The sequence below is a fragment of the Natator depressus genome, chromosome 14, assembly GCF_965152275.1.
Source record: "Natator depressus isolate rNatDep1 chromosome 14, rNatDep2.hap1, whole genome shotgun sequence".
Lineage (NCBI taxonomy): Eukaryota > Metazoa > Chordata > Testudines > Cheloniidae > Natator > Natator depressus.
The window spans coordinates 6,495,379-6,508,431 of record NC_134247.1 but is presented as its reverse complement, the minus strand read 5'-3'; the positions used below and the strand labels follow the sequence as shown (position 1 = coordinate 6,508,431).

The 13,053-nt window shown below is 48.3% G+C and overlaps 1 protein-coding gene across 3 annotated transcripts in view; it reads right to left on the bottom strand.

Moving 5' to 3' along the window:
- WIPI1 (WD repeat domain, phosphoinositide interacting 1) overlaps positions 1-13,053 on the bottom strand; it is a 32,977-nt gene that overhangs the window by 4,406 nt on the left and 15,518 nt on the right. The window contains exons 5-12 of one of the 3 annotated variants that reach the window (XM_074971895.1): positions 10,966-11,063; positions 9,887-9,979; positions 9,450-9,520; positions 7,242-7,349; positions 5,617-5,781; positions 4,882-4,989; positions 3,720-3,841; positions 1,027-1,180 (exon numbers count right to left, since the gene is read on the bottom strand). In XM_074971895.1, coding sequence (XP_074827996.1) covers positions 1,059-1,180; positions 3,720-3,841; positions 4,882-4,989; positions 5,617-5,781; positions 7,242-7,349; positions 9,450-9,520; positions 9,887-9,979; positions 10,966-11,063 — 887 coding nt within the window. In that variant the 3' untranslated portion in view covers positions 1,027-1,058. The remainder of the gene's footprint in view (positions 1-1,026; positions 1,181-3,719; positions 3,842-4,881; positions 4,990-5,616; positions 5,782-7,241; positions 7,350-9,449; positions 9,521-9,886; positions 9,980-10,965; positions 11,064-13,053) is intronic. The other 2 variants (XM_074971896.1, XM_074971894.1) reach the window with 2 other exon arrangements.

Below are 13,053 nucleotides of genomic sequence, written 5' to 3'. Positions count from 1 at the left end.
CATGGTAAGTGTTTGGATACTAGATCACATAGCTGGAGAGACACTGCCAGGTTCAAAGTCGGTTTTAAAAAGCAAAAATGTCCTTACCTCTGGTGACTGATACTGATGATTGTTAAAATACTGGCAATGGATTTTAAATTCTAATACGCTTGTCACCATTTGTGATGGAGGTTTGGGCTTTTTCCAGAGGCGGTGGAAACTCACTGTGAATTGGGGACGTGGGGCAGTGGATCAGAGGTGCTTTACATGGGGAGCAGGGGGAAGTCGAGGTGTCAGGGATAGACTGTGGAGTGCGATGGGTGCTCTGCATGGGGGAGCTACTTAGACTCAACGATGTGTGCGCGTGGTGTGTTCCTGCCTGCTCCCCAACTGGATCCTGGGTGCTGCAGTGGCTGCTCCAACCTCTCTGGGTCCTGCTCTCGCCTGCCTCTCTCCCTACTACCCCTCATGCATGTGTGCATGTTATGGGGAATGGCATGCCAGGGTGGAAGCACAGATCAGCCTCTCCTCAATATTTCCATTGTGGTGGCGCTAGCCCCCTTTGCCCCTCTGATTCTGCAACCCCTGGGATTTTTTTGCATTTCACTCAGCTTGGGAATTAAAAGATTGCTCAGTTTTACGTTCGTTCTGGTCACTTCAAGTTGCAGCTGTACCAGCCCAAAGCTGGGATATGGATATGTTTGCACTGAAAAAGCTTCCAGGGATAATTTTTTTTTTTGTTAAAAATGCTGCCGTCATCGAAATTAAAGCTATTTCTATTAATATGAGAGACAGGCCCAAGATTTAAAGGTCAGATCCAGATTCAAACTTCACCCACATTTGTAGGTGCTTAAATCCTGGGAATTTGCTTGGCCCTCTCTCTAATTAACGTTAGGTTTTGTAGGCTGTATCCCCATCCCTAGCTGCCACAGCTGTGGGCATAAACTACCTGGCGGTGTCCCTGTAACACAGTTGTTATAGGCTTGATGATGGATCGGGCACGTTAGAGAAAAAACGAACAACATCTTTTCTGTAAGAAGTTAATACTTTCTTCTTAGCATGAGGGCTGTACTGCCGTTTTAGGGACTCCTAATGCTCACAGGAGGGAATTCATTCTCGTCATCAAGACACACTGGTCCAGTTGCAAATTCATGTTCTGGGATAACCTCTCCTCGCAGGGCGCCCCCATCTTCCGAGTAACCTATAAAAACAAAGAAAGGCAAAAGATTAAGGACAAATGAATCCAAGAAGCCCAGAGCTGAGCAAGTAGAGACACAGTCTTCTCACTGCATTTGAGCTCAGAGCTGGTTTCTGCAGCAGTTTCGCAAAGCAGCCGGAGGATCGGGGGGGTGTTGTCTTTGCCAGCAGTAGTCTGGGAAAACGATTAAGGCATTAACTTCTGCAAAATAAGTTTTCTGCTTCCCACCACAGGCAAACCAAGAGGGGCTTGGATAATTTGCCACAGTAACTTTAACAGCCACGCAGCTGTAGCATAAGAGTCATTCATGCAGAAGACTTGAACTCAATGATCTGGCATTTGTTTCTGCAGGATGCATGAAAGAAAGAGGTTTAACAAAGAAAATTAGGTTCAATAGTAAAATAGGTCTCATGCTATACAGACTAATGTCCAGGGAAATGATCACATCAGCTCGTGTTCCCAAAGGGGGTGAAAGAGTTGAAATTGTAATAATGGTTTATACTGTTTCACTGTCTTTTAGTTTCTTCAATTATTATGACAACCAAATGATCTAGCTTAAATTACATTTGCACCTTGCAGCAATGAGATACTGCCAAGAATTTCTTTAATAGAAGAGAAGATCCTGTAAAAAGGACCTTTGTAGAGGATGTATTTCTGCTCTCACTGAATATTAACAGAAGTTGTGCCCAAGTGCATGGAGAGATGCACACCCACCCCTGCAAACTCACTCTCCCTGGCATGCATTCTGCATAAGGAAAGGAAGCAGACTGCTTGATACTAACAAACTGCTGAGGAATCACACTCCATGTTTTGGTAAAAGCTTGTCAGAGACTTTGGTCTTACTGATTTTACTCCCAAGAATTAGAAACCTGAAATATTCCTGTGTGTTTTTAATTAGGGTTATTTCTGATCACCTTAGATATAATGACAGGTTTCAGAGTAGCAGCCAAAAGCTTATGCTCAAATAAATTTGTTAGTCTCTAAGGTGCCACAAGTACTCTTTTAAAATATAGTGTTCTGCAAGGCTGCTGCCGTGATGGAATCATTTATTTTAAACTGGGGAGCAGATGTGTTAAAAGGTGACTGAGTCCATTAAAGCAAGCCCAGGTCCCTGTAATAAAAATCTTGTTCTATCGGCTACTGTGTATGCAAAACTTGATGACTCGGGAGTCTAACAAGGCAGTCACCCCCTGGGCTCCTGCACCATGTTAGCGCTACTTTCTGTACGAAGAGGCAGAGTGGTTTCAATAGACTCTGTAGCGATCCTGATGCAGCACCATGGAGATCTGGCTTTTTATGAACCACCACCGTTTCAATGGTTGGACACCGATCTGACAACGGTTATTGGTAACAAATCGTAATGCAAGTGAGGATATGGTTACTGCTGTTCCCAGCAGAGCTGCAGCATAATTATGATCATTATTAATCATGCTTAGCACTTAGCTAGTGCTCCCTACTGTCAAAGCGTTGCATCACTTTGATGACCAAAAGTTAAGTAAGAATTAGCAAATTCATCATTAGGACGCCCTGGTGAAGTAGGAAAACAACGTGGTTTTTTTTCAGTAAACTGACTTATCAGTTTGTGTCACTCCTGAAAATCCAAAGACCAGACTCTTTAGAGCCAAGAATGATTTCCTCAACATGTCACTTATTTACACTGTTTAGGGTTCTTGAACATGCAGCCCAGATCCAAGGTTCTGGAAACTGGTTACAAGCAAGGATGAAACACAAGATCAGGTCTGGAAAGTGTTCAAAGCTCTGAACAGGGAGAATCTACTAAAGGGTGTGGTGGTTATTCCAGAGAAGGGTGGGGAAAGACACATCGATTTACAGACCTAGGTGCTGCCACAGGGCTCAATGCTACAAATGAGTAGGGTGAGTAATAATGCTGAATATTTACACAGTGCTTTTAATATTCAGAGCTCTTTGAAATGCACTATGTAGCTCCACAGATTTATCATTATTAAACTTCACAACACACCTGGGCCAGATTTATTTTACAGATGGTGTCATCTGACACAAGGAGGTTAAGCGACTAGCTCAAGGCTACAGAGGGAGTCATTATTGGAGAGGAAATTCAAATGTAGATGTTCCTGATGCCCTCTCCTGCGCTCAGCTCACTAGAGTAAACCTCTGCCTCATGCATACACGAGCACTGGCATTTCAGAATTGGTGATCATAATAAAACACGGGCTATGGGGAAGGACAACACCATGGAACTTACAATGAACTTGATGAAACCTGTCGATGGCAATGAAATTCCTGCAGTTGGATCAGTGCAGGAGAGCCCTGAGAGACCCAAAGGGGCACTGTGTGAGCGAAAGGATTAGCCTGGGTGGACCCGATAGCAGGACAGGGTGATGGTGAAGCAGAACAAAACATCTCAACTCATTTCAATGGGCTGCAACGTGGAAAGTGCAGTGCCAGGGAAGCCTCTGCACAGTGATGCTCTTCTGTGAAAAATTCTGACTTTGCTACAATAAGCTTTCACCTGATCAGCCTTTCAGAGATGGCAAGCCCAGCTCACCTGGCATGTGCTCACCTGGCATGGATGAAGATGAAGGCATCGTACTTTGTCGGGCTACGGTTGCTGCGTAAGACTGAGGTAATGGAGGCCGGAGGTCATTTTCTTTGTTCTCATCTGTCTTTCCCAAGCCAAACAGGCTAATTGTTTGGAAGCAAGAGAAGAAATAAGAGTTAGCTTTGATCCTGGCCATTCCCCTCCTCTGCAGCAGTTCTAACAATGCCCCTGTACAAGTCAGTGATGGATAATGAGCTTCTAAGCAACAGACTCATCCAAAGTTTCTGTGAGATGCCAACCCTGCTATAAAAACATTAGGAGCCCACAGAAACAAGGAAACCGAACATGAACCTGAATCAACCCATCTGGGGCCTGCGCGATGCAGGAGGTACATGGCAAGACCATTGTCATTGATGTCTGAATTAGCCGGGCACGCTAGAGCATGCTGAGCGGTCAGCTTTTACGTGTGTTCTTTTTGTGGGTTTAACAGACAGTGCGTAGGCAGGTAGACAGACACATATTCTCTTCCACTCCACCCCAAAGGCTTAATATTATCCATAGCCGTGGAACCCTCTTGGGTTATTCATTTAAAATGAACACAGAAATTAAAACGAACACACAAATTAAAACAATCGCACAGGAGAAGACTGCACTCTGCCAGATGGCTATTTGTGCTTATGGGAGTTCCCTGTACTGCCTTGAACTATCACCCCTCCCCGATCAGTTCTAGAGCACCAGAAGGGCAGTACTTCTGCCTCTCCAGTACACAGACCACGTTCTCCGGCCAGAGGATCTGACTGCAGTGGAAGTGCTTTGGCGGTAGAAGATCAGGGCCTCAGAATTTCAGAGATGAACAAACCTCTCCAAGGAGGTAGGCTGCAAATGACCCCCCATCCAAAAGCAGAGCGGCTCCGGGCTGAGATTTTCTGCAAAGCAGCGAGTGATTGTGATGCCTCGATGTCGGGGTGCTCAGCTGGAAACACCTGAAGGGGCAGGAAGTGCCTCGCATCTGCCCTCTGGAAATCAGACTCCTTCAAAGATTCTCAGGTTGAGCACCCAAAATCACTAGTCACTTTAAATCCTAGGGTCTCGTTTTCCTCTATGATGGAGTTTCCCTTTTTAAAGATCACTAGGTGCATCAGCAGCCAGGCCCAGTGGCTCAGAGCACCTGAGATGCGCTTACCTGTGTTTCTTAATTAAGACGCACTCTCCTCCATCTTGAGGGTCTAGGTTGTAGATGTAAAGGTGTCCGTCTGATGTTGTAACTAACAGTCGTGGTAGCTTCTGAATCCTAATAAGAAACGAAGTCATGGATCTCTGGGCTAGCAGGGCACTGTAGGAGGAATGCAGAGCTGGGCGTCTCCACCGGGGAGCTTGCCTGCCCTTCATGTGGTAGCACATGAAATTACAGCCGTGGCCAGGGTCTGACTGCCATCTTCACATACATACCTCGCACACTCCCACTGCCCTGCATAGCCCCATGATGGGCAGTGCGCACACTGCCCTGGAGCAGGGAGACAAAGGGCTAAAGCGCTGCAAGGGAGGCCAGGCATGGGGCGTGCCCGACCCCATCCAACCTGGGTCACCTGTAGTGTAGACATAGCCTTAAAGGGTCCACACAGGGGTGTGCACTGGTTTAACTAACCAATGCAGATTGGTGTGGACACAAGACCTAAGTGATCACCCAAAGTTAAGGAAGGGCTGTGCAGAGGACCTAACCTGTACTTCCACCTCTGCCGGCTACATCCCCTGGGAGGACTGTGGTAAGTAACCTACATGCAGTAAATGCACCTTCAACAAGCTAATACACCACCCTTCTCTGCCTGTGCCACATCAGGAAACAATCCAGTTGTGTTCTGTGTCTACAGCACCCTTTGCCAGCTGATGGGATGAAGAGAATGCAGATGTTCCAACGTACGTGGAGAGCGTGCAGATGTTCCTTTGTCCAGAGAAGTTCAAGCGCACGGTGGCAAAGGCTCGGTCCTGGTTCATCATGTCTGATACTTGAGCAGGGAGGTAGTTGGTAGCAGCCATAAACATCTTTCCCATGTAACCACTCCAGGTGGGAGGCTCTTCTGGCCGGCTGGGGATAACAACACACCAGTCACTGAGGCTATGTGCAGTAGCTACCGCAACTAGCATCAACCAAACAGAGACCAGGGCTAGTTACAATTTACATACAAATTAAAACTGGCACAGACATCTTCCCTTTGCCAGCCTGTACAAACTGAATCACAGGAGTTCCCTGAACAGTCTTTGCATAACCCCCAATACCCATGACTTGCTTGCACCAAGAGAAAAATGTCCTACCGGTAACTTCTGCAAACCTCCCACCCCTCGCTCCCGCCAGAGGGGATTGGAGCATTAGATATGGCCAGTAAAATGGAACCTACTTTAACGCAGGCTTGCTAAAGTGGAATTCAAATGGACCAGCCCAGACAGAAAATCTACTCCCCCACCTTTGCCCCAGGGAGGATCATGGGAAAAAAATTAACAGTTTACTCGCCTGTCTAAAAGCCAAAACAAGTTACTTTCCATGGGCAGCCGGTGACCCAGCCAGCGGGGGAGGCTAGCCCTTGGTCCCTCCCATTGTGTCCGAGGTCCCGTCCCTCCCTCTCCCCTTCTGCCCCCGCAGGAGCCTAGAGCACCCCCACCGCAGTCCCCGGCCCCAGCACTGGGTGGCGTGGTCACAGCGTCCCCAGCCCCGGTGCTGGGCAGGCAGCGGTGCCCCAGCATCAGCCACCCAGTCCCTGCGGGAGGCAGGCTTGCCAGCCCCAACCCCAGCCAGCCTGGGCCAGGGCTGAGCGCCAGGAACTGCAGGAGGGGGTTCTGGGAGTGTAGCGTGAACAGGGTCATGCCAGGCTGTTTGAGGGAGCACAGCCTCCCCCAGCCTATGATACCTGCTGCCCATGTTACTTTCCCTATAAGTAGAGTTTTGCAAGGTTAACTTGAACAGGAGGCACTTAGAACAAAGGGCCTGTGAGGCTTTAGGGGCATGCAAAGGGGCCAGGTAGCCTGGCTAGCTCAATTCTGGCCTGTTGTAAGGGGGTGCAACTCCTATTGACTTCAGTGGGATTCCAGTGCTTATTACTAGCCTTGAATACGGTCTGTTCTACAAGACTGGATTTGGAAGCTACCTCTCTCTTATATAGCTACTTTCACCCATAGATCTCGAAGTGCTTTACAGACAATACAGCATTTACAGGTATCATTAGCTCCTATATAGAGAGGGGGAAACTGAGGCACAGAGCGACAACGCGACTTGCCCAAGGTCACCCTGCAGGCCAGTGACAGTGCTAGGAACAGAACCCCAAGACGCCTGAGTCCCAAACCAGGGGTCTATCCAGTAGGCCACACTGCCCCTCCACAGGTCACATCAGATCTGCATGGGGAATGTGTCTCTGAGGATGGTCCTCCTGCTGGCAAGTGATGCCAATCAGAGAACACCATGGAGCCTGCAATGTGAGACTCCAAGAACCATGGCCATTCCCATGCAGGGAAACACACCCTCTGGGGCAAGTGGCTTAGCTCAGAGCCTCTCACCTGTCTGTGGTATGTTCCAATTTAAAGATGTGCACGGTCTCGGTGTTACTTGAAGCACACAGGAACTGAGAGTCCATACTGAACACGAGAGAGCTGATGTTCACGTATCTAGGGCAGAGAAAACAAAGGGCCCGTCACCGAATGGTGCACAACCAAAAGGGACACACCACAGCAGCCACACCCAGCCACCTGTAAATCCTCTCCACTGACAGAAGACGACCCTGAGACTGGCAACCTGGTGCAACATTTTGCCCAACTAAGCCCTGGCTACGCTGCCAGGGAAGCCCTGTTAGCATCGTTTTAGCATGAACCATGATTTTTGCTGGTCGGTTGAAACACAACCCTAGAGTGGGGATGTGGCCTTGGCCCCATTACAGGAGCAGCAGAAGCTCCCTAAAAGTGAGGGGGCCACTGGTGCCTGAACCGCAGCCCCGCCCCTGGGACCGTCCCTTTCCCTGAGGCCCTGCCCCCCACATTGCTCCTTCTCCCCAAGACCCCTTTTGCCCCCCACTCGCTCCTCTCCAGCCCCTGCCCCCCCATTGCTTGCCCTTATGGCCAGTAAAAAGTGATGAGGCCATGGCCACCTGCCCTTCCCCATTCCGGAGCCCCGGTATTAGGGTTACGGAGGAGTGGCACGGAGCCTCTCTGGAAACTGCCAGTCATCTCCCAGCCATGCAACACTGGGTAACAGAAGGCAAGAGCTGGGACAGTTTTGTGGCATGAGGTGGTGCTGTCACGGGAGAGGCAAAGAGTGCTCAGAGCTCCTCTATTTACTGCTCAGAGAAAAGGGGATGCCCCTTGCTTTCAACAGTGATTTCTGAGGCCTAGTCTATGCAGATTTTGTACCAGCATAACTATGTTGGTCAGGGTACAAATATAGTTATACTGGTACAATCCCTCATGTGGATGCAGTTATCCCAGGATAAAGAGGCCTTATAGCTATAGACCTTATTCTCCTTCCCGTACAAGGATAATCTATGCTGGTATAGTTAAGCAGTACAACTTTCTAGCATCAGCAAGGCCTTAATATTGAGAAGAACCCAAAGACGTGATTCAAACTTCTTCTGACCCAGGCACTGGATCATTCAGATGCATGTTAGCTTCCTCCCCTCTGCTAGCTCTATAGGGCTGGTTTCCTGTTGCCTTACAGGGCAAGTCTACGCTACAAAATTAAGTTGACCCAAGTTACGTCGATGTACAGCCACCGCAGTAATTAAAATCGCTTTGCTCCTTGTGTCAGCAGTGCATGTCCTCACCATGAAAGCTTGCACCGATTTAACTGTGAGCGTGAGGCATTGTGGGACAGCTTCTGAAAGTCAATATAACCAGCTCAGGGTCTGCACTGACACTGCATCAACCTAACTACATCGACTTAAGCGCTACGCCTCTCGTGGAGATGGAGTTAAGTAAGGCCTGGTCTATGCTGTGGGGTGTGAGAATCGATGTAAGTTGCGTGAATAACGTAGCTGAAGTTGATGTACTGAGATCTACTCACTGCAGTGAGTCAACAGCTGACGCTCCCCTATCGAGTCCGCCTGCGCCTCTCACTCTGGTGGAGTATCGGAGTTGACAGGAGAGCGCTCAGCCGTCTAGATTAGACACAATAAATCGACCCCCGCTGGATCAATCGCTGCCCAGTAATGTAGACAAGCCCTAAGTGTAGTGAGCGAGTTACATCAGTGGGAGCTACATTTTAGTGTGGACGCTTACAGAGTTAGGTTGATGTAAGCGGCCTTACTTTGACCTACCTGTAGCGCAGACCAGGGCACAGTTGTTTACCTTTAGACAATGTGGGCATAAAACCCAACCAAATCAGAACAGGTAGCTTTTTAACACCCACTTGGCCCAGGCAAAGTGAGAATCAGATCTCTGTAGAATGGTATAACTACTGTAACTGCATTACTTAAAGTGGAAGTCCAATTACCTTTCCTTTCAAGTGGAGATTATACAAAGAGTCAATGTGTCCAATTTCCCTTCAATTCTCTAGAATCACCCAGTTCTGCAAGCGACTGAACTGGGTCACTCAGCTTGCCAGAGGCAAAATGGGGGAGCTACACAGCACTATCACGTTCCTATAGAAGGACAGTAACATATGCCGAAGCAGCCAAGGTCCTACATGGTCAAGAATGTCTGCAGTGAGAATGTATTTAACATGCTGTTACTTGATCCCTTTGCATGCTTGTCAACAATTTTAAGGAGTGAACCGACCTCTTCATTCCTCTTCTGAATTCGTAGAGTTTTTGCCCATCAGGTACAGAAAATACACGAATGACAGTGCCCTGTAAAAATGCAGGATAAAGGTCATGCAGCAAGCAGGGCAAACAGAAACATGCCCCTTCCTCAGTGTTTTCTCTGGGGAGTTCAGAACATGCATACACCATTTCCACCTTCCCACTCAAGGATCGGTGCAAAGCAAAATCAAATCTCTTCCTCGCAACTGTGTTTTTTTCATTTGTTCCCCCCCCCCCCAGCTCCCTTCCTTCCCCTCAATCAATACTAGAGCGTCACTGACATGAAACACAGAAAGATCCACTTCCCATAGAACAAATAATCTATTTCAAATACTGGATTGCTCTGCGGATCTTCAGCAAACCTGCAAACCCACAGGTATTAAGGAGACTGCTCACAGTGGGCTTTTCACTCACTTTTTCTGAAGCGCTTGCTAACTTCGATCCTGTGGAGTTGAAGGTTATTGCAGCAAGGGGCCCATCATGGGCAGGAATTGTGCAGACTGTTCTCTGTTGGTAAAAAGGTAACAGGAGTGTAAACCAAAGTGCGACGCCCCCACCTGCTATCTGGGGGCACATTCCATACCTTGGGCCCCAAACCAACCTGCTTTCCATGGAGGGTTCTCCATTCACCCTGTACTTTAGAATGTGTACTGGGTCCTAAGCAATTACATTTGATTCGTGGATGTCCCTTAAGTGCCTTTTGAGCTTAGTGCTAAATCCAGGAGGTATCTCACGCTTCCTTCCACCTCACCCCCAGTTCTCCTCTTACCAGAGCCACCATGTTTCAAAGGCAAGTTTGGGCCTGATTCCAAGTAGTGCCCAGAACTTACTACTACTCTGGCAGTTATGGGTGCTCAGCACATCTCTAAATCAGGCCACAATGTAGTGATTGCCCTCCTACCCTTCTCCTTTGACGCTTGGCACCTACCTGGGCAAAAGCAGCTCTGAACTCTGGGGACAGTTCATTCTCTGCAGAACATTTAATATTACAAGACAATATAGATTCCTGGGATTTTACCCCAAGGAAACCCAGGCAAGGGAGGACTGGGGACTTGCTAATAATTCTCACTATATGCCACTTACCGGAGCAGCTTAAGTTGCTCACTGGCTCTTCTCTATCTGCCCTGTAGCTCCTTTCATGACCATGCATTTCTCCCAGGTTGCTACGTTCAGGATGCGGGACATGAAGGTTGCTTTCCTTACTAAGGAACTAGACCACTGATCTTAAATTCAGTATTTTTGCTCTGGGCATGTGTCAGATAATTAGTTTTAACCATGTGCCATGTCTGGATGAGCAGGAGCGGAGGAGACCCCAAATCTTAGTGGCTGATTTCTGTGCAGTATGGTTATGTGGACTTCCTTTTCTCTCTCTCTCTCTCTCTCTCTCTCTCATTAAAAAAGCTCAGCTGGGCATTTCTGTAGCTGTCTTTGTTTACTCAACACAGACTATTTTCTGTCCATGCCCTGAAACCCTCTAGTCACTTTACACCTACCAAATTATTTCCGTCGTAAAGCACAATCTCCCCAATAGTCGAGCTGCCAGGGTATGCCAAGTAGGAGTTGGAATGGTTGATAGAAAGTGCACATAAACCTAGCAAGACATGAAGGCAAAGAAAAATGCCGTCAGGTATAGGGTGAGCACACACAATAAAAACTGAATGGTTACAGTCAGCAACAGAAACGCTGGATTTTCAAGCTCCATTGCTTCGGGGGGGGGGGGGGGGGGGGGAGAGCGTCCAGCCACACACAACATCTGGGGTTTCCTTAAGAGTGGGCTGGAAATCGCAAGGAAATTCCTCGACTCTGGTGACACCTACTGGCATGTGAGGGTAGGGCTCTCTTCTTCCACTGACAGCCCTCCAAGATGCCTTTAAAGAGGATTCTTTCTTAAAGGTCAATATTGGGTCCAGTTTCTCCCCCTTCATTTGAATTACCACCCTTGGGAATGGAGAGAGTAAATCACTGCAACATTTCAAAGGGCTCTCTCTAGCTATGTCCTTATCTGACCCCTGTCACTGCGTATCCAAGCCCCTCACAACCACTAATGGATTTTAGTCTCACAACACCCCTGTGCAATAGAGAAGCATCATCCCCATTTTATAAATGGGGCACAGGGTAATTAAGTGATTTGCCCCAGCTCACATGGGAAGCCTATGGCTGAGCTGGAAACTGAATCCAGATCTTGCGAGTCCCAATCTAGCACCCCATCCACTAGGCCATCTTTCCTACCCTCATGTGAGTTTCAGGGGTAGCTGAAGTGACATTTTGGGTGCCTCCAAGCCTGTTCTCGGGGCTGGCTGCAGCGTTTGCAGGACCTTGTGCAGAGTACACCACATGGCATGCCAGCCCATCTCCAGTAACTCACGTGCCACCTCTTGGGGGAGTGTCTGGCTGCAGGGCAGGAGCCCAGGTGCTTATCAGATGGTAACAGGGTTCATTCTAGGGTACTGCCCGCTCGGCCTATGGCCCATCCCTGCCCGCTCTGCCCATGTACTGAAATGAGTCTTGGTTCTTTCCACCCTCAAACACACACTGCAGCTGCTGTTAGAATGTAGGGGACTGCTGGCCCTGTGAGAACATGGATTCTGATTTAGTGGGTTTGTAAAACCTCACTGAGCACGGCTAGGAAGGTGCCACATGTCAGGGAGGCTGCAGAGTTAAAGGCTATTTGTCATCCGGCCAGCTTGTGTGCTCAGCTCTCCAAACAGGAAATGCACCTCCCCCACACACACACTTCATGGGGCTGGTCATGCCAGGATACTGCCTTGGCAAATGCCCAACAGCAGTGCAGGATTAGCTGCAGCTAGTGTTTCAGATCATTGTTTATAACTGAACAAAAGCCTCAACTGAACAGCAGCATCCAATAGCCTGAGATATCCCTTTATCAATCTAGGGTATTTATACAGTGCTAGTCACTGCTCTACCTTGGACTGCGACGAGCTGCAGCCATATAAACTTGACAGCAGTGGGAAAAGCATTTTAAATAATACAAGGCAGCTGATAAAGCCTGAACAATGTGATCTGGGGGGGCGAAGGGGGCAGAAATGAAATCAAGGATATACCAGAGACTTTTTGATAACAAGTGCAGATAAAAGGTCAAAGAGATAAGGAACGAGTTCCCTCAAAAGGAAGGCCTTGGCTATCAGTCATTACCATTTAAAGGCAACAACAGAGACTGTTCCGTGAAACAGTTTCCTGTCAGGCTGGAGAGGACACAGGATCTAGAGAATTTTCAAGCTTAAGAAGCTGAGTTCCGAGTCAATCGCACCCTGCTACAGGCCTGTCTGGAAGACTCAAACAGGAAACCAGGCCAGGGAAAAAGAAGAATACAAATACACAGAGCTGACCTCTTTAAGGCACAAAGAGCAGCATAGCCACTGAGGTAGAGGTGCAACGTGTCCGATTTCTTCCGACGGTGCAGGACAATCTCATCTCAGAGTATTCAAATTACACAGTGAAGGGCTCCCAAACTAAGCAAACATGGGCCCCAATTCAGAGTGCTGCTCAGGATGGGGCAGATGTGGCAAGCTCCATGCTACCTCAGGGACTGTCAGACTCCAGGGATCAGTCCAGTCCTTAGC